This window comes from Dermacentor albipictus, chromosome 1, assembly GCF_038994185.2.
Source record: "Dermacentor albipictus isolate Rhodes 1998 colony chromosome 1, USDA_Dalb.pri_finalv2, whole genome shotgun sequence".
NCBI lineage: Eukaryota > Metazoa > Arthropoda > Arachnida > Ixodida > Ixodidae > Dermacentor > Dermacentor albipictus.
The window spans coordinates 76,258,275-76,280,343 of record NC_091821.1 but is presented as its reverse complement, the minus strand read 5'-3'; the positions used below and the strand labels follow the sequence as shown (position 1 = coordinate 76,280,343).

Genomic DNA, 22,069 nt, shown 5'->3' with positions numbered 1-22,069 from the left:
CGAAGCACGTGTCCAGCACGTACGCCGAGATGTGCGCGGCTTATTGGAATTGACAACAGCTGAAATCACCGAGCGTCTTTCTTTCTTTCTTTTCCTTGTTAGCGCATTCCCTCCCATGTTTCAGCTACAGGTCAAAGTTTTCACAGTTCTGACACTGTTCAAGCTGTTAAGTATACAGTAAAGCTCTTTCGAAGAGAAAGAGTGATGATTGCCTTCAAAAGCAGACGCCAGCAAGCCGCAACCACAAAAAGCGCGCGCGTGCGTGTGCGTTTAAAGAGCGAAGTGCGCGCCTGCGGGCTGCAGGCGCCGACTGCGGGGTTTTACGAATTCTTACGTCAACTGAACTATCTTACATGTTACAAGAAGTGCAGAAGCTAAAAATAGGAGCTACCGCCCTTATATTGTCAGAAGGTTCGCCGGATATGCCCTTTCAGTACTTCTGTGATTGATCCAGGTGCTGCCCCAAGCCCAATGTGGCCTCGTCAGGCCTGTATGATGGTGCTGCCTCGTTTCAGTACACAAAGGAAAACGGTCTGCACCATGCTTGACAAGCTTCCGCTTTTTGAAAGAAGACCTCTTGCACCCTGGTCCTGCAGACGTCAACACGAGTTGCTCTAAAAAAATTCACTGCCCTTCCATTTTGTGAAGAAGGACGGCCAGCGAAGCTGTGTATGTGGGCCCCTTAATGGCGAACTGCACCTCCGCCGCGGGTCAGCCCGGTATTGCAATATCTTAGGGATCGGCCCACGTATGGGGAGTGCTTAACGCCTGCTTCACCTCCGCCGCGCGTCGGCCCGGCATTACCTTCGCACTACCTTCGGGATCGGCCCAGGTATGGGGAGTTTTGTGTCTGCACATGGACAAAATCCTGGGGGAGCTAGCCCTTAACAGCTTCGCTATAAAATTGGTTCCGTCTTTGTGTTAATTAATTAATTAATTAATTAATTAATTATGACGACGAACGCGGGAGCACTGGCACAAACGTGTTCGCGCGACCGATAGCGCCGAGGGTCGCCAACGAGCCAGCTGTGGAAGAAAACGATGCTGGAGCCAAGCCTGATGATGATAGTTTTGTGTTAACACACGGAAATCAGAGCTACTACCATACAGGCCCAAGCGCAGGGGCCCCAAACCGAAAGGTTGGAGGCCTGTAGAGGACAGCGGCATCACTCTAAGGACAAGTGAGGACTGTCTCATCCCCAGGGTGGACTCTCTCCGAGTTCTGGGTATGACGATCGAATCGAACGGCTCCAATAACCAGACGGTACTGAACCTCACCAAGAAAACGGACAATGCCATCAGGTTGATAAGAAGGGTTACCAACCGGCAGCAAGGACTGAGCGAGGACAACCTCGTCCGGTTGGTTCATGCTTTTGTGATGTGCCACTTTACCTACGTCGCGGGCATGCACAACTGGCAGAGGTCGGAAAGGGACAAGGTGAACGCGTTTATAAGAAAGGCAGTCAAGAGAGCCCTCGGGGCTTCCCATGTGCTCGGGCTCGGAGCGATTGCTCCACCTCGGCATGCACAACACGCTAGAAGATATGGCGGAGTTACAGGAGAGGGCGCAGTTTACCAGACTGTCTACGACCAGTGCTTGGAGAAACATCCTGAGAGAGCTTGAAGTTCTTCCAACGGAGATCGAGACCAGGAGGAGGAGGAAATAACTCTATTGGGTCCTGAGGAACCCCTCCCCACCCACTCTTGGTTTAGTGGTAGGCAGGGGTCGCGGGCCGCACCCACGTTGATGCGGGAAGCCCGTGAGTCTCCGCCCTTTCGTGAGCCCTCTGGACGGCCCGGAGCTGGGTCTGGTGGTCGTCGCTTCGCAGGGCGTACACCCAGTGTTCTTCTTTAGTGAACACGGTGCCGCTTAACGCGGAGCATTGCCAGAGCATGTGCGCTAGCGAGCAGTACGATTCGCCACAATCCGGACATTGCGGCTCTACCTCTGGTGAATAACGGCTTGCCTCTCGAGGGGAACAACCCTGTCTGAAGCATTCTGAATATCGATGACTGTGGTCTAGAGAGTGTAGCGTGGGGGAGCGGGAAGGTTCTCCTCGACAGCTGATAGTGCGTTGTTATTTCGTTGAAGGTGAGCAGCGGGTCTCGGTGCTCCCCTCCCTCCCCGCCACTTCGCTCGCCACGATCGCCGCGGTGCGTGAGTCCTCGCGTGCGTCCGTGCGCCAGCTCGTTGGCGCTGGGAAATTCTGGGTGCACGTCGGCCCCCACGTGGGCTGGAAACCATTTGACGATGTGATGACCCGCGGCTCCCTCGCTGCCGAGGACGGCTGTCGCTTCCCGCGATATCGAGCCCGAGGCGAATGCTCTGGCCGCCGATCGCGAATCTGTGTAGACGTAAGGACGTTCGGGGTCCCTCATTGCCATGGCTATTGCCACCTGTTCGGCCACTTCGGACGTTACCCCCTTGACCGATGCTGCCTTAATTATCGTACCATCCCAGCGTATCGAGACGGCCGCGTACCGGTCGCTGCGCCCGTACTGGGCCGCGTTTACAAATGCCGCCAGTCCCGGGCAGTTGGCGGTAGATTTCAGCCGTGCTCGGGCCCTCGCCTTTCGGCGCCCCTCGTTGAATTGCGGGTGGACGTTTCTCCGAAGTGGTTCTACCTTGAAAGTGCCCCTGACCGCCGCGCTGAGCGCAACCTTGCGTGCGTTGCACTCTGCCTCTGCATTTATCCCTGCTTCTTCTTCTAGGGTGCGTCTGCCGGCCCTGGTGGTCGACAGCCGTACGACCTGTGCCTTGGTCTGCGCTTCGATGATTTCTGATAGTGAATTGTGGACCTCTAACCGATCGAGCCGCTCCGTGCTTGTAGTGATCGGAAGACCTAGCACCCTTTTGATGCTCTTGCGCATCAGTGTCTCTATCTTGGCCGCGTCTCTCTTGGTCCATTGTAGCGCCGAGGCTACGTAATTTACGTGACTCATGAGGAAGGCGTGGTAAAGTCTGATGAGATTGCTCTCGCTGAGCCCTCCCCTGCGGTTCGTCACCCTGAGGATCGGCCGGAGCATGTTCTCCGTTTTGGACGTGAGTTTCATGACAGTTTGCGTGTTACCGCTTTTAGCCAGTTTCTGCAGCATACCTCGAGAACAAAGAGAGCGCATTACCGTTGCCCCCGTTCCCCGGAATGTCCACCCCGAGTACAACGAGGGCAGACGAAGGACTAGGGCTAAAGCCCTCCTGGAAGAGGCCGGCGCACGCGCCCGGAGTTGCTGTTTCGTCGATGCAGCCCGGTACCCTCACGGAAAGGCGTTCGCTACAGTCAGCGTCGATCAAGAAGGGAAATTAATAAACTCTTTGACAGTCCGGACGAAGGCGGCCGAGGTTGCGGAACAGGTCGCAATAGCGTTGGCCCTGCTGGACGACGGGAGAATGACGATATACAGCGATTCGAGATCGGCGGTCAGAGCATTCGCCAAGGGAACCGTCTCAATACCGGTCTTGCGGATCCTACGAGACAAGGAAATCAAGCAACACACGATCGTCTGGTTCCCCGCTCACATGGGACATATCAAGGGCGCCCCGTCCAACCTCAACGAGTCGGCCGAAAGAGCTGCGCGAGGAGTCGTCGACCGCGTAGCTATCGGATGGGGCAGCGCTGAGGTTACGGACAATAGAGATCCCCCTGCCTCGTACAACGAACTCACAAAGTACTTTTATCTGGGGAGGCGGAAGTATCCGCCGCCGCACAGTAAATTGAACAGGCCTCAGGCATTAAGACTGAGACTCTTGCAAGTCGGGCATACTCTAGCCCCGCCCTCTTACACCGGATCTACCCCGAAGTTCAAAGGTTAAACACCCTTTGCTCAGACTTTGCCAACTTAGATCATATGCTCTGGCAATGCCCCACGTTACGGGGCGACGAAGATGTTACGTCGTCCAAGTGGGAGGCTGCCCTACGCAGTCCCGATTTTGAATCCCAAATATGGGCAGTCCAACGAGCCCGCGACGTGGCGGAGAGGCTAGGCCTTTCTGTCCCGACGTGGTAGCAGCCCGCTACGTCCCGATGGACATTATTAAAGTTTTTCCGTCCGTCCATCCATCCATCCATCCATCCATCCATCCATCCATCCATCCATCCATCCGTCCATCCATCCATCCATCCATCCATCCATCCAATCACTATTTGCTGTGTGCGATGAACTTGCTCTTCTTCGTCGTCGTTTGCTGGTGTAATTAACATCACGGCGTTGCGATCGCGTTTCCCTATTCAGCTTTCGCGGTGTTTCTCGCCATTACACCAAATACAGCAGAATACGACAACGAAACGCAGGCGATTAGTAGTAATGCTTACGTATGTCTTAGATAACTCCCAGAAGAGTTTGTGCGTTAATTTTTACTTTCTTCCGCATTAAGGGAGATTCCGAAGAGATCCCGCGCGAGATTCTACATTGCTTAGCTCCCATACATAAGCCTGCAAGTTTAGCACTATAATAAGTATACTTCAATGAAGAGACCAGGAAATCGAGGTGGCCAAGCTGTTTATTTCCTTTCGTGAGCACGGTGGTGTTACACTGATGGGATGCAAACCTTCATGGACTTTTCGCTTTTGTTACTGCGTGAACTTTCAAAGCAGCACCAGACGGCCCCGGCTGTCGAAGCCAGCTCGCTGGCTGCCGTTCCTCACCGCAAAACCGTCGGCGTTGGCGCTCAGCCTTTTTTGGTTCATGCGAACGAAAAAAAATCGCCGCGGATCGCAGGTGATCACAGACTTGATCAGAGGCGTGACGACCGTCATTGTTCCGTTTGAGGGGGATGTCCAGACGACGTTCCTGCCCGAGTCCCGGGACACCTGGACGTCACCCCACGGGGCTTGCTGTATGCGCACACCGCCGACGAGCCAGACCTCGTCGCCGCTCCGGTTGTTCCACTGCTTCGCCTGGCTGACCATGCGGAAACATTCGTTGAATCCTTCTTCGTCCTCATGCAAGCTGATGTGGAAAATGCTTAATGGTACGTCGTAGCAGAGGTCCTTGAACCGTTCTGTCGTCGACTTTGTACCTGAGGCATCGACGAGGTAAACGAGTCCGTGATTCAGAGCCGTGAAGATGACACCTCGACTGGATATCTTCGCCAGCCGGCTTCCTGTGGCGATGTCCACGGCGACGCCCTGCTGCAGCACGCGGCCGCATGGATGACACACGCAAGAGCGATCACCGTCGCTGCCAACAGCCGCCGTGCATTCCTTGTCGAAATTGACAACCCGCACGGCGCGTTCCACCGAGATGTCGACGCGAACGCCGTGCCTAAGCATCACCGATACCGTGCCATATGTTGTTACTACCGGTCCGTAGCAAGCTTGCAGTTCCGGCCACGGACCGTGCTCGGCGGCGGTCGGGTCCAGCTGGGCATCTCCGCAGCCTTCTGCGCTCACTGATATCACGGTCGTGCTCTGATCGGCTGTGGTGTGAGGCTCGCCGGTGCCGTTTTCTTCGTCCACTCGCTGGAACGCGCCGGTGTCGTCCTGCAGGAGGTCCCGCGGGTGTATCTCGTTGTCGACGAGCCAGGTGGAAAAAACTGGGTCGAATATGTTCCCTTGTTCGTCGATTAAGGAACCGTGCTCACCGAATGGAAACAGGACCTCTGGGTAACTTGTGCACGGTGGCGCCTGCATATAGTAGAAGGGCGGAACGATAGCAGGCCACGGCGGGAGCTCACTGTCGCTGATGCCGCCGTCCGCCCCATCCTGGACACCCCGATCTTCGTTGTCGGTCTCGGGCAGCCCCCCTTCCTCAGCGGGTGACTGCTGTTGACGTGTCCGCCGTCGGTATCGGCGGCGTCTGCCGGGGCCGGTCGTCGGAACCTGGGGCTGACGCGTGGGCATAGTCACCACTGCTGCACGGGTCAGTGTTCCACGGGGCCGCTCAGACTGGTTGCAAGGGCTGCAGCACGGCTGCAGCTTCGGCTTCAGCACGCACCACGCGCTGCATGTGCTATAGAGCTCGTGTTGCTCCCTGCTTCGTCGTTCTTTCTTTCTTCGGCTTTTTCCTACAGTTAAGGCGAATAACTCGCGGCTTGTCTAGTGGTTGTTGCTGAGTGTCGTGAACTTGACGGTTTATGGCATGCGTCCAGTAATGCGAGTTGACTAGGAATCGGTCGGTTAGCGCGACACGACTAGTAAGATTGCTGACATTGACAAAAGAACAATTGTAAATACAACAACAACAAGAACGATGAGAACAACAACAACAATATAAATAAATAATAATAATCGGTATATTTTGGTGTCCGCTCCAAGACGAAGAATCTCCAACGATCTCCAATTACCCTTGTGTTGCTCTATAGTTGATTCCAAGTTATGCCTACAAATTGTCTCATTTCATTACACACTGTGGAACAATTTACACCCTTCAAAGTGAATAAGGCTGTACATTAGTCCATAACTCACACCCTTACATCCAAAAAGACCGATTTACACCCTTATTCACTTTAATGGGTGTTAACTACCGTATTTATTCGATCCTAAGCACCCCCTTTTTTTCACCATCGCGATGCTCAAAGTGAGGGGGGTGCTTAGATTCGAAAAATCTGGAATGACACCCCCCCCCCCTCCCTATTTTCGCTGCGACATCACGACGAGATGGGTGCGAGAAATAACATTGCATTTTGCAAACATTAAAAAAAAAAAAAATCGGTGCAGACAGTGAACCTACCGATTGTGTACGATGCTCAGTCACTATCACTGCCACTAGAGTTCGTCGCACCGCTTGAACCGCTGCTCTCGGTATCCTACAGCAGGTCGTCTTCCGTGCCATCGAAGTTGTTTGTGATCGAGCTCTTCTTAAATGATTTGACCACAGCGTCCACTTGGACCCTCTTCCACGCTTCCGAAATCTACTTTGCGATGGTTGATGGGGACGCTTTCTGCAGCTTTCCCGTCGGCGTCTTCTTCCAGTCAGGGTTTTGCGCCCACTCTTCGTACTCCTGTCGGAGATTGGCTTTGAAAGGCTTGTTGATTGAAACGTCGAGGGGTTGCAGCACTGGCGTCATGCCACCTGGAATGACAACCACGTCGCTATTGATGTTCCCAAGCTTTGTCTTTACCTCCGGGGTCCGATGGCCGCGAAACGCGTCCAACAGAAACATCGAACGCGTGCCTGCAGGTCCGCCGAGCAATGATTCCACAGTGAGCAAGCGCGTTTGGTGGCCTTGGCTACGCGCTCTTCCTAACGAATAGGGGGGTGCTTAGATTCGCATGCAAACTTTTATGCGAAGCATATTAACGTAGGTTTCGGGCCTTCGCGCGACGCCCGGCGGTGGCCACCATTGACCCTGAAGTGGGGTCACGTGACATGACGTCACGTGATGACGTCACACAGGCTGCAGATGGGGCCTCATATCGCGCCGTCGGTCGTCTCCCGGCGGTGGCCACGATTGACCTTCAAGTAGGTCACGTGACATGACGTCACGTGATGACGTCACACCGGCTGCAGATGGGGCCTCATATCGCGCCGTCCGTCGCCTCCCGGCGGTGGCCACCATTGACCCTGAAGTGAGATCGCATGATGTGACGTCACGTGATGACGTCACACTGGCTGCAGATGGGGCCTCATATCGCGCCGTCAGACGTCGCCCGGCAGAGGCCTCCACGCTTCGGTTCGCGCCGTCGCGCGCGACGCGGCGGCGGCGCCACCATCGCTGCATCACGTGATATGTGACGTCACGCTAGGGATGAAGCGGCGCGCACCCGCCGTCGCGTCAGTCTCTGTGCCCGCAACCGCGCCAACGTCTTTGCGCCGGGCGTGTATGCGGTCAAGATGCCTCCAAACGCTAAGGATACGCTAAGGTTAAGCTCAGTGGATGCTTCTCATCCACTGGGCTTAACCTTGATAAGCCTCCAATTTTTTTCCTAACTTTTTCGCGAAAATAGACGTGGGGTGCTTAGAATCGCGAAAATACGGTATTTAACAGTGCACCACCTAATTCTCTGCCGTCCTCTACTGCGCTTCCCTTCTCTTTGCACCCATTCTGTAACCCTAATATACCATCGGTTATCTACCGCACACATTACATGACCTTCGCAGCTCCACTTTTAATTCTTAAAGGTCTGACGACTGGCCAGAATGTGTTGTGAGACGTTGATAGAAATGAAATGACCATGGTTTATAGTGATACAATCCAGCACGCTGTTCCCGATTTAAGTAGGAATTATAATTTTAAATTGGCAAAGAAAGTCTCAAAAACCAGTAAGTCTCAAATCTTGGTACTTCGGATGTATTCTATAGCCGCGTTTACATGAATGCGACAGTGTCGCATCGCATCGCATTTCTAGTGCATCACATTCATGTAAACAGCAGTAATGCGCTAGAAAGGCGCATCGCATTAATGCGCCAGGAGAGGGTAAATTTACGGGCGCGAGTCGACTCTCGCGGAGCATGTAAACGCAGGATCGTCGCATTAAAAATGATGGGAAGGAATTGCCAAACAACATGGCGGCGGTCCCGGCTGCCCGCTTCGAAATGAATTTGGCGTTGCTTTTGTAAAATGCACTTCGTTCGCAGCAAATGAATGTGTAAACGGCTTTCGCTTAGTCTCAGGCCGCTTCGACGACAGGGTATTATGGATAACCTTGTGGTGTTTTCGAGATCGCTTCTCGTTTCGAACGAGGCGAAGCCTAATGAAAGAAACATTCTAGATGTCAGCGCTACCTATCGCTATAGTCGGAAAGTAGCCGCAACGACGACTAATGGCCTCCGAGATCCGAAGATCTCGCTGGCCAGCTAAAGCTGCAAAAAACGTGCGCTGCTTCGCGTCCGCTACACTATAGCGTATAGCGTACGCTATAAGTTGCGTACGCTAAACTAAAACTGTCTATTTCTCGGCACTCAACCACCAACGTGCACTCGACCCACAACCGGAAACCAGTTGCACCGGAAGTCGGTTGCACTTCACTTATACGACACTATGTGGCGCTACGTTTTTGCGAGAGTTAAGGCGCTACATGTAAACGGCGTCGCATCACCTTTCCCAAATGCGCTTGGAAATGCGATGCGCCACTGTCGCATTCATGTAAACGGGGCTTATGAGATTACGTACGTAAGTGGACTGTTATTAAGTACAGCTTAATTATAGCCTAAAACTGCAGTTGGTATATTATTAGACACTCGCGCATTATTCTCTGCTTTGGAAATCAACAAGGCACGCGTTACTACGGCAACACGCTAAACTCCGTATCACGTGTAAAGGCATCGTTTCGTTTTCGATCCGATTGGTTTCGTTTTGACTGGTTAAATACCAAAGCAGTTGAACAGAAAACCACGAAAACACGTAGCTATTATGGCATAAATAACTTAACGATTCGGAAAACATGAACCGAAGGAACATCGACTTGATAAACAAAATCATACTTTATTACTGCTATGACCACACTTGTCGTCTGCCTCCCAACAATTCCGGCGTATAATCGCTATCACCCTCACCCATCGCCGCTTTCAGCATGTTTCCAGTGAACGACTACATCCTCACTGCAGATCGAAAAATTCTGATAAAAATGTTCCACGGCGTTTCCCGCGTTAGCACTTCATAATTAGACAATCTTACCGGTAAGCTTTCCATTGCAGGTACACACACACAAAAGAAGGGTACCATGAAAAACAGTCCTGTCAACCAGAATATCGGCAACCCTCCGTTTGTTCACTGAGTCATGCGCTCTCAACGTTACGCCAAATATTTTTCGTTCTATCGCTCGTTGCGCGGCCCTTTACTTGTTCCTCGAGCTTGTTTGTTAACCTTCAAGTTCCTGCCCCATATGTTAGTACTGGTAGAATGCAATGATTGTACACCTTTCTTCTCGAGGATAGCGGTAAGCTATACCGGTCATGATCTGGTAATAGGCTGCCATATGCGCACCAACTCGTTTTTATTTTTCTGTAAGTTTCCTTCTCGTCATTCCGGTGCCATGTGAGTAATTGTTCTACATAAACGTACTCTTGCACAGCCGATCTTGAATTTTTGTTCTCTTGTCAGGCTATTGAACACATGCCTTTGTCTTCCGCATATTAATCTTTAATCTTATTCTTACACTTTCTCGACTAAGGTACTCAATAATTTGTTGCAATTCATCCCCAGTGTTGCTGAACAGGACAATATCATCTGCAAACCGTAGATTACTGAGATATTCGCCGTTGATCGATCTTCACTCCTAATCCATGTAGTGAATGTAGTGAATAGCGTTGGCGAGATTGTTTCTCCTTGCTTGGCCCCTTTCTTGATCGGTATTTTCTAGCTTTTCTAATAATAATAATAATAATAATAATAATAATAATAATAATAATAATAACTGTTGTCAAAGCTTCAAACAGGGAGGAATAATAGACAGAGACGTCCTAAAGTAGAAAATGACGCTGTCCGTTGTCGATCGTAACTACGAAAACTTGCTGTTTTTATCATTTTTATTTTACTTTTGTTCGCGCACTTAAGTGTCTTTGATTCGGCACGCTTAGTTGGGTGTTTAATTGTTGGTCAAAGCTTTCTGTCGAGATTTTCATTGTCAAAGCGTGTGCCTACTAAATATGTAGGGTGTCCCACTTATTTTGGTGCTTCAATGAATAAAGCGGCATTTAGTTGAAAAGTAAAGGGAAGAACAGCGCATTTTTACCGCAAGTTTGACGACGCATATATCTCGAACCTGGTGTTACCCTGAGAATTCGTTCCAAATGGGTACACCTTCCGAACTCGCCAGCTACAATTCGCGCATAGCAAAGCGTGCCGTTGTTAAATTAGTTTAAAAACATAATTGTGAAATTTTGTTTGTGGATTTCCATTAAACGTGCGAGTAACGTCCGCCTCGTCCAGTAATCCAGCTGAAGGACTTGAACTGTGCTATATTCCGCAGTCGATTTCTTTCTTAAATTATATATGTGCCACATTCCATTCGTACTGCTGCTGCAGCAGCATGAAACTTAACGTAGTTTTTATTTATGAATGTCATATCTTAACCAGACTTCGGTCTTAGCAAATTAAGGTCATATCTCTGCCAAACATGTTTCTAGCCGACGTGCGGTGCCAGGCTTACAAGTGACTTTTGCAAACGGCTATATTAGTGACGCTGTTGCTTTGTCTCCGTGCACGTAGGGAAACAGTTGACTAGCATGTGCTTTTATAGCAATGGGTATCTCTGTTTTGCATACGTATGCCTATAAGCCAAGTATATATAACTTCAACTATTGCGATTCATTGCTTGATTACAACTAACAGCATTTCACTGGCTGGCAATACATTGTGGATCAAAATGCCGCACTTTGTAAGCCTGCTGGCAGTGGCTAGCACTGTCTGCTTTGCGAGTAATGTTTGTACGCTAGTGTGTTCGCCTCTGAGTTGGTGTGACGCAGGTTCTTTACCTTTGTAACGGGTCACTGACGGCGAACCTCAGAGTCCTTAAAAACAGGTCAAAGTCATCATGCACAGAAAAGTGAAGTAGATAACTGACACTTAATGAGACAGTTAACAGCGATAAGCGTTTTGAAGTCAGACTAACGGATCAAAGAGTTCACCGTTGCGGGGCTGACGAGTCGAGGTGGTGAGCGAAACGGTGGGCTCTCCATTGCACGGGCTCGTTTTAGCGATGGTTCCGAGCAAGTGTGTGTGTGTGTGTGTGTGTGTGTGTGTGTGTGTGTGTGTGTGTGTGTGTGTGTGTGTGTGTGTGTGTGTGTGTGTATATATATATATATATTGTGGGGTCTTAGGGTCTCACAGGAGTACCGACCACCGCGGGTTCGAGCTTAGCGAGCCACAGGGCCGCGTCAGCCGTCAGCCTCTAGCGCCGCTGTGCGCGAGCTCAGGCCACAAGGGGCTACCGAGCGACGCACGCAAAAACACAGTATTGCCCTAAAATGAAGGAAACTGTTTATTGTTTCCAACGGCACCCAACACTGCACAAACGCCCGGTCCCGGGACGGCGGGGAACCAAAGGGGTCCCGCACCAAGGGCGAAAAATACAGCTAGGGGCGCCTGTAGCACGTCGCTGCGAGAGCACAGGCTCAAGCTGGGACGCGCCGCTAGGAAAAGTCCCGGCGGCTATGCTGCTTGCTCTGGTGATAACCAATGGGCCAACTCGCGAGAGCTCGGGCAGTCTCCTTCGGCTTGGGCCTCCGATGAGTGCGGCTCGGCGTGGTACGACCTCGCGCGAGCACTAGGCACCCGTTCTTCGGCTTAGCGTCGGGATAGGAAACAACACGAGGTACGCGCTCTCCGCACGGGCAAAGGCACCGTGCGTGAGCTCAATCCTAGTCACAAAGGTGTCGGCGGACGAGAGAGAGCATATACGTACCGGGCGCTGTCCACAGGAGAAAGAGAGCCCGTACCGTCACGGCAGTAGCCACCAGAGGCCGCTGCGTGACGTCACTAGCTCCGCCCCCACTGCGAACCATGGCGAGTGGAACGCCACCGCTAAAAACCGGTTCGGAGCAAGGGCGACGTGGCTTGGATTACAGACATGGGTGAAATGCGCCCGCGCAATGGCGCGTCGAATTCCCCAAATCCCCACAATATATATATATATATATATATATATATATATATATATATATATATAGAGAGAGAGAGAGAGAGAGAGAGAGAGATCAGATAGATAGATAGATAGATAGATAGATAGATAGATAGATAGATAGATAGATAGATAGATAGATAGATAGATAGATAGATAGATAGATAGATAGATAGATAGATAGATAGATAGATAGATAGATAGATAGATGTGTACTTGTTTAAACATCTTTCTGCTGTGACCGCTTTTCACCGGCTAACAAATGTTAAACGTGTCGCCGCTCGGTACAGGACGCGCTTGCATGTATCGGAAGTTTCTCGCATGTTATCGATGGCTCTACCCATTGTCTGTTGTCACCGAACCTTATGTAATCTCATTGTATGCGCGACGCGAATTGTGTAGCACTTTCTGAAAGACATGCGGCTACCGGCAATTACGCTGGAACCTTCGACGAGTCGTATATAAAAGCTGACACGCTTGACTAGCTTGACCTGTTGGTTTCGACGATCGCCGGCTGTGCTTGCCGCTATCGTTGTGCTTCGAGTGTCACTTGCTTCTGTGGGCACAGATTCGCCCAGTAAAAAATTCAGTACCATTCCACTCTGTGAAGGTGGATGACTAGCGAAGCTGTGTATGTGGGCCCCTTAATAGCGAACTGCCCATTGCCGTGCGTCAAACGCAGTATGCACACAAATGTAAGGCGAGGCGCGACTTGTCGCTCCTCCACGACGTTGAGCCTCGGAAGACGATGAGGCACCAGATGGTATATATACCCATGTATTGTAGCAAAAACGCGGCACGACACTTTTTACTAACGAATCCCGGCAAGTAGAACAGACACGTACCTCACTGCAGTCCGAGTGCACACACTGCTTCACCGTAGCCAATGCGATCGTGCGTTGGTCGACGTCCCGCAGTGCAGTAATGGTTGTGAGGTCACTCGTAAACCACAAGCAGTCACACGCAATACAGGCCACACAAAATTGGTTCCACGCAAACCCCCTCTGAAAGCTAGCCGTTGTTCCGGTGCCACATGGACGGTACGCACTTCTTTCCGCCTCGCGGTACTGGCGGGCAGCACGCTTACGGGACCACCAGAAGGGAGAGCGGAAGGAAAGGAGACACGCAAGCGCTTGGAACGCCGACAAAGAGAGGGAGGTGCGAACGTAGACATGGCCGACGCGGGCCAAAGTGTAGTATCTGTTCTTATCAGCTTAATATCTGATACGGTTTGTATTTGGACCTAAGATATTAAACTTTTTTGCAAGTTGGCGGAGTGCTTGAAGACTATTTCACCTTCGCCGTGAATGGGCCCGGTATTGCACTATCTTCGAGATCGGCCCACGTATGGGGAGAAATTCTCGATCTACACGGCTCGATAGACGCACGAAATTTTTCCCAGAACCTAGCCATGTACAGCTTCGCCGTACAAGTGAGTTTCGTAATTCATAGTTTTGCTATACTATGATCTTCCCATCACTACAACGTGACATCTAATGGAGGTGCTTGTGCGTTCATGTACCGGACGCCCCCGCAAAGCCGTGACCCAAGCCCTATAACCACGAAGATAACACCAACGTCACCAAGGACCAGCGAGCCAGCCCGCAGGCTGCAAGGACTGCTACTGGAGTCCGGACTCCAGTAGCAGGAATCCAGGACTCCAGTGCTACTGGAACTGCCGGAGTACGGACTCCTTCCCGAGAAGACCATAGAAATCAAGGCCAAGTCAACAGCCACAATTGCAGCCCCAGCATCCCCTATCATGCTGCAACAGCCCCGGAAAACACCGATCCTGCGCGGATCGTGATTCGCATATCCAGAAAGCTGGCTAGAAACGTACGAAATGGTCGCTGTATACGTTCAACAAGTGCAACTCCGACGACAAGCTGCGCCACGTTTCCTTTTCCTTGGAGGATGCCGCTCGAACGTGACGACATGGCATGACGACATGGGACCTATTTCGCAGCACCCTCTTGAACACCTTCACAAGCGTCGTGCGAAAAGGAAGAACCGAACCGCTGCTAGAAGCCCGAGTGCAGCTATGCAACGAGAACATCACGATTTTCTCAGAGGAGGCGACTCGCCTCACTTGCCGCGCCGGAAATAGCTGCAACAGGCCACTCTCTGTCGCGTGGGACGTCATATGACACATCATCCCTTTAATTGTGATAGCAAATATCTGGACACTCCAGGCGTATGTCTGCCGTCGCCATCGCCGTGAGGTTCCGTATAAAATCCAAGGGCGATAAAATCGTCGCCGCGCGCTGTATGCTGTATGTGCAAGTGAAAGCGTGTGAGGGTGAGCTGGCGATCGCGGCTCAAACTCGCACACGCAAGGGAGGAAAGCGAGAAGTAAGCGCACCGTCTTCTGTCGCCCGCGCGGGCCGCTGTATCCTGAAAGCCATCTGCGACGGGGACAGAGTCCGCCGTGCGCTGTGTTTTCACGGTTGCGTTGATGCGAGAGGCAGCGCGAAGGTAAATTCGCTCGCTTCTGCTGCCGTGCTTCCTCACTCCAGCGTTTTGACAACGTGTTTCCGCGGTCATCGAGTGAGATGTGTTCGTGTTTACTTGTGCGCGTGTGACACCATGCTTGTAAATTTACTTAGTCATCACCACCATCATCATCACCACCACCATCATCATCATCAGCCTGGTTACGCCTCCTGCAGGGCAAAGGCCTCTCCCATACTTCTCCAACTACCCCGGTCATGTCATAATTGTGGCCATGTTGTCCCTGCAAACTTCTTAATCTCATCCACCCACCTAACTTTCTGCCGCCCCCTGCTAAGCTTCCCTTCCCTTGAAATCCAGTTCGTAACCCTTAATGACCATCGGTTATCTTCCCTCCTCATTACATGTCCTGCCCATGTCCATTTCTTTTTCTTGATTTCAACTAAGATGTCATTAACTCGCGTTTGTTCCCTTACACAATCTGCTCTTTTCTTGCCCCTTAACGTTACACCTATCATTCTTCTTTCTATAGCTCGTTGCGTCGTGCTCAATTTAAGTAGAACCCTTTTCGTAAGCCTCCAGGTTTCTGCCCCGTACGTGAGTACTGGTAAGACACAGCTGCTATACACTTTTCTCTTGAGGGATAATGGCAACCTGCTGTTCATGATCTGAGAATGCTTGCCAAACGCACCCCAGCCCATTCTTATTCTTCTGATTATTTCAGTCTCATGATCCGGATCCGCGGTCACTACCTGTCCTAAGTAGATGTATTCCCTTACCACTTCCAGTGCCTCGCTACCTATCGTAAACTGCTGTTCTCTTCCGAGACTGTTAAACATTACTTTAGTAATGTTTAACAGCCTCGGAAGAAAACTAAAAATTTACTTAGTATATGCCTGTGTTTACAAGTTTATATGGTCGATAAAACTACTATCTTTTTATAGCTCTCCATTAATCTGCTATCGCAATCGATGCTTTGCCTTTCGGGTGAAACTACGACTTTTTTGTAAACCACAACATTCTTAAGATCGCCTAATTGCCGTGTCAAATGTAAGAGAAAACAAGTTCTTCAGAATGAACTTCCCGCCGCCCGAGAAACACATAGCTATGGAGAAACGAATCGCGTAGTCGATGTTTTTTTCGTATACCTTGGGAGGCACTGCCGTAATCTCATGTGCCTACACCAGCTGGTAAACGCACGAATGTGTGTACCAGCGCCTGGATTGCCCAAGGTACGCCGACGCAGGAAGCACTGCACACATTAAAATATATATATATATATATATATATAGACAAAGAGGGACAAAGAATGAGATCAGATTCATGTCCTGGTGAAGTAAAAGAATTCGGCTGCTCGTTTTTCTAAAGATGTGCTTCATCAGTAATCTTATCTGGACTTCATTTTCCCAATATGGTTGATCGATCGGTGATGCAATGAATTAATCAACCAGAGCGCGGAATGCTGCAAACGGCGTCAAGGTCACAAAACCAGCCCCTTAGCACATGTGCGGCCCATACATTCCACATAATTCAGGTCTATGAATAATATGTTGCTACCTTACTGGTCTAACACCTTGAAAGAGGCAATCGCGTTGTCTTCGTTCAGATTTCAGTCATCACGGTGAGCGCCAGTCACAGGAAGACAAAATAACTTTTGAGTCGATTCACTCAAGCTCAGACTCATGCACCCGCGAGTCTGAGTGAGCCCCATTGAGTCTGAGTCTGAGTGATACGCAGTGAGTATAATAAAGAGTGTGAGTCTTGTGAGTCGAGATAGGCTAGCGTTTGCTTGAGCCATAGTCTCAGTCAGGCACGTACCCAGGATTTTTTTCGGGGGGGGGGGGGGGGGCGGGGGGACCCCAAGCCAAAGTAACTTTTCTATAAAAATAAGGGGGGGGGGGCTACTTTTACTAGTACAGACGTGAATAATGCCTATTGTTCGCTATAAAAACGCGTAAACCAGCAAAAGAGATATAAAATAAGGTGTATCTCACAAGTACGCCTGTGGAGTACACCTCTCCTTTAGTTGACAAACAAGGAACAACATCAAATGGACTCGCACTTGAGAGAAGCACAGGAGAACACTGCCAAGAACAAGTAAACAAGCGAAAGTCCAAAATAAGGATTTCTAGTAGCGTTTTTTAAATTAGGTCTGGAAGAATTATACAGAAATATATACTTGCGGCACAGTCACAGGCTCTTTGAATCCTTCGTTTACTGCTATACCAAGTGCCAAAACTGACTCGTATCGTTAATTGGGAAGTTGTGTAACGATGCGAGGCCGCCGGTCCCGTACAACCGCGTATAGCGCCGGACGCTGCGGTTGTAAATGTAGTGCGCCCACCGCGAAAGGTTAGAAAAACACCCACATAAGCACAGCAGAGAAGTGGCTACGTGAGGCGGCTCGACTGATAACTGTAGAAGCGTCATTGAAAACACACAAAATTATTCTCCACTTCCGGCGGCGTTTTTTCTACTTCCTTTTTAAACAAAGAGATGTTGACCCATAAATATTTTCACAAACAATGGTTAAATTTGTTAATTTTCGCTTTTCCTTCCTGTTTGGCTGTTGCCTCGGTTCTCTCCCTTAGTAGATCGCGTAATTTCTAAATTCCTTGCGACTCTTGTTTCCAGTTGCCAATTTGAGCGAAAGGTACTGTACAATTAGGGAAAAACTAGACGAGGTAACGGGTGACATTCATATTGCCTATGGGTTTAACGGTTATTGCAGGGTTTGATGACGGACGCTGTTTCTCATAATATTATTTTCCACCTTTCTAACCCATATCATGGGTGTACGGTTCCGAGGATCTGCCAGCGTCGTAGCGAGCCGTCACTCGAGGAAGTAATAAGGTCAGGCACTATCATTCTGTCAAAACTGACATCCGCGGAACTGGACGAGGAGGTGGCCATAGCGGAAGATGAAGAATTGTGTGCAGCGAATGCAGAAATGGTATGCTCATCGACAGAAGAGACATTGGCCAGAGCCATGCCTACCGGGATAATGTGCATGCACCAGCTAAAGTTCAAGATGGGTATTGACACTGTGTTATTAGTGATAGTGACGAGGGTGTGGAGAACGGTAATATTTCTGGCCAATAGAACATCGGATATTGGAGAACATCGGATATTGGAGTCAACAAGTAATTGACATCGGAAATGAAAGGTAGGGGCGTCAAGTTCACGTACATAACAGTTTGAGGTGGCAGTCGAACGTGATCGATGGAACATAAACGCGGTTGAAGTTTGGGCGGAGCGTCAGAGTGAAGAGGCAGGTCGAGCAGAAGCACACGACTTCCACAATCAAACAGGGCTGAATGGGCCGATAGAAAGTCCATGCCAAGGATGAGTTCATGGGAGCACTGTTCGAACACAAGTAGGACAGTCGCGGAGCGGTCGTCAACATTTATGCGTACTGAGCACATCCCAAGGACAGGAAGTGTACCACCATCGGCGACACGGATGGTTGACAACGTGGACGGCGTGAGGACCTTCTTCAAGCGATGACGAAGCTCTGAACACATCACAGATATCTGTGCGCCCGTGTCAACGAGAGTAGCGACGCGTACACCGTCCACTTTAATGTCTATTAGGTTACGTCTAGTCGGCAGTATGGTCAGAGGATTTCCCGGACAGGTCGTTAATGCAGTGTCACCTACGAGTGCTGCATCTTGTTTTACGAAGGCAGACGTCCAATCGGCGACGATGGGCGGCGGAATTGGGGCGAGCGAGATGACAGACGACAGTGGCGAATGCGACTGGTGTCCACGTGGAGATGGTGAGCGTCTATATGGCATGGTGGGGGCGTCATTGCTGGTGACATGCGAATGTGCGAAGTGAGGTTCGAAACGGTCAGGATTGCTCTCAGGGCGACGGTTATGGGCATAGGGCGCATGAGGAGGCCAGAACCAATAACTGTTGCAATAGCGGACGACGTGATCTATACGATGGCAGATTAAGCAAGAACGCCGGTCATTGGCAGTTCTCCATTCGGCCGGATTGCGACTACGTAGCGGGGGCCTAGGTCTTTGAACATAGGAGACTTGGGGACGGTCATTCAGGTGCGAAGAAGTGACGGCACACAAAGAGTCCAAGCCAACACTGGGCAGCTCCTGACGAACGATGGTTTGAACAAGTGGTATCATCGGGGACGTAGACTCAAAGGAGCGGGAGCACGTGGAAGCAGGAGAGATGGCCTCAATTTCGCGTCGGATAATCTTTGTGACATGCTCCGCAGTGAGCGGTACCTGTGGTGGAGGTACATCTTCGCACAACAATGTTGCTGTCGTGCTAGGCAGTCGCATGAACTGATGGCTGATGCGTCGGCTTTTGGCGTTCCCAAAACGCTTGCAATACTGTATGATGGAGTTGACCGTGCTGAAATCCTTGCAAATGTGCAGATTGAATGCATCATCTGCTATCCCTTTTAAAACGGTTGAGTGCCCAGGACAGTGTCTTGGATCTACTAAGCCATATCGAGCACCATCGCGCAGACGGCCTTTCCACACTCGCCATATTTATGGACGTTGCCAAGACATACGACTGTGTGCTTCATACAGGCATCATCAACGGACTCCGAGCCATGGGCGTCTCGGGAAATGCTTTTCGATTCCTCCATGAATTTCTCAGTGATCGATGTGTCCAAGTTAAGCTCGGAAGTATAATGAGTGACAAGCGACGAATTTCCCTCGGCGTCCCACAAGGAAGTGTCCTATCTCCCTTGCTTTTTAACGTTGCCATGGCCAGCCTTCCAGATGCCCTGAAAGTAGGTCGGACGGCAGTTAAAATGTCCATCTACGCAGATGACATCTGCATTTGGATCTCGGGGTTCCAACACAAACCTTTGGCCCGGATAGCCCAGGCCGCAATCTCCACTATCGATCGCCACTTATCGACGCTTGGCCTATCTTTATCAGCAGAAAAATCTGCCTTCATGCTTTTCCCGGGAGTGAGACGCAAGTCAAGATGTCTGACACTGAATATCAGAGGGCATTCAATTCTTCGTGTAACTCATGTTCGATTCCTGGGCGTCACCATCGACAACAAGCTACTATGGCGTGGTGCGGTCGAAAGTGTTGTGGCTGCATCAGTGCAAAGAGTCAACGCACTTCGTCGATTGGCAGGTATACGTTGGGGAAACAATCCTATATCCATGCTTAAACTGCACGCTGCACTGATAACAAGCCGCATTCTCTATCAGCTCCTTCTGATATCACCGTCATCGAGTCAATTCGAGCGCTTGGAGGCAGTGCACAGAAAGGGACTTCTCTTGGCGATGGGAGTTCCAACGGCGGCTTCAAACAAGAAAGTCACTAATGAGGCAGAGTCTCTTCTACTCCGCCTCTTGGCATCTCAGGCCTTGCTGACGCAGCTATTAAGGCTGGGCGAGTCACGCGCAGGCACGGCGCTTCTCCGGCGGCTAAGAGCAAGAACTCGCTCACATTTCCATGCGGCGCTGAACACCTTCCGATTTTTAGGATTGGAATGGCCTAAACGAAGTCGCCTTGACCCGCCATGGTCTTTTTCGGACGTTACCTGCAGCCTCAATGTACCCCACCTACCGACGAAATGCACCATTTAAACTGCCGAAGCAATGTTTATTGTGCTGGACCACTTGAGCACTGCGTTTCAAAGCCATCTACAAGTGTACACAGACGGTTCGGTGTGCGCACAAACAGACAGCTGCGCAGCGGCATTCTGCATACCATCCCTTGATGTGTCATGGTCTGGCCGTCTGGACCGCGTAGTTTCCTCTACAACAGTAGAAAGCGCCGCAATCACCGCGGCTTTGCGGAAACTACGGGCCTTTTCTGCACGAGATGTCGTGGTGCTGACGGATTCCAAGTAGCATTACAGAGATTACATCGTGGCCTACCTCTAGAGAAATTTACAAGGAAGTCTCTGGCACTGATTAACGACCTAACGAGCAAATGATTTAACATAAGGTTTCAATGGATTCCATCACACGTAGGAATTGATGGAAACGAGAAAGCTAATTCCCTTGCACGCCTAGCGCTGACATGTGTCCCAAAAGTGAAAGCGCCAAAAGCTTTTCAAAACCCTAAGGGTGCAATCCGCCTTCACTTTAGAAAGATGCACAAGAATCCGCACGAATCCTGTGTGACTCATGGATTTACACGCGAACAAGCGACGCTTTTATACAGCATCAGGACCGACTCCGCGTACACCCCAGCTTGGTTATTTAAGACTGGGCTTCGCGCTTCCCCGCTCTGTGTTTTCTGTGGTGACACTGGCGACATCGAACATTTCATTTGGCTATGCCTGCAGTTTGACACAGAAAGAAAAGCGATGGTCGACAACCTACAAAAGAGCGGTCTCACGCACAGGACCTTTGAAGACGTTGTTTTCCCCGGAGGGCCCGCGGCATTCAGGAAGAGAGCGCAACGACTGCTGATAGCCTTCCTGCGAGACACGGGGCTCATCGACATCTGGTGACACACCCCTGATCTCAACTCGAAGGAGGATCAGGCGGAACAATTGCCGGCTATGTATGCCAGGCTAACCCCGCCTGCTTCAACATCACCACCATCACCACCACCACCACCACCACCACCACCACCACCACCACCACCATGTCCTACTTTGTCTGACTCCGTAATGTCCTACTTTGTCTGACTCCGTAATGTCCTCTTCCGCTCTGCGACAAAGGACCAGCACGTCCTGTGTATAAGAAAGATAGGACTCCGCAAATGTTTGGGCACGTGACGCCAGCGCCTTCTTCGCCGCGGCCATACGACCTTTCCAAACAGATCACGCATATTTTGCTTGCAGGAATCCCAAATTGCGATTTCAGTTTCATGATTCCCGAACAAAATTTTTGCCTTTCTTTGTAAGTAAAATATAACATTCGCCAGCATGACCGTATTGTCCTATCGGTTCTTTTTTACTTACGCGCTCGTATAGGGCCAACCAGTCGTCAGTATCGACGTGATCGGTTCCGGAGAACGTGCCTGGATCTCTTCGCTGCGCAAACACAACCGCTGACAGTGCCGCCGTTGAGGAAGAGGCCGCCTCTTCTGCCATCGTGGAAAAATCCAAGCGAGGGCCGCTGCGGAGCTCCGTCGTAACGAGTTCTTACCCCGCACCTCCACCTAGAA

General features: G+C 50.6%; 1 protein-coding gene and 1 pseudogene across 1 annotated transcript; one reads left to right on the top strand and one right to left on the bottom strand.

The window, feature by feature from the left end:
• Positions 1-4,480: 4,480 nt before the first annotated feature.
• Positions 4,481-5,973, bottom strand: LOC139055304 (uncharacterized). The gene has a single exon (XM_070532751.1). It carries the CDS (start codon positions 5,838-5,840, stop codon positions 4,584-4,586), a length of 1,257 nt encoding a protein of 418 aa, XP_070388852.1. The 5' UTR covers positions 5,841-5,973; the 3' UTR covers positions 4,481-4,583.
• Positions 5,974-13,672: 7,699 nt separating this feature from the next.
• LOC139055036 (U2 spliceosomal RNA) lies at positions 13,673-13,850 on the top strand (annotated as a pseudogene).
• Positions 13,851-22,069: the final 8,219 nt, after the last annotated feature.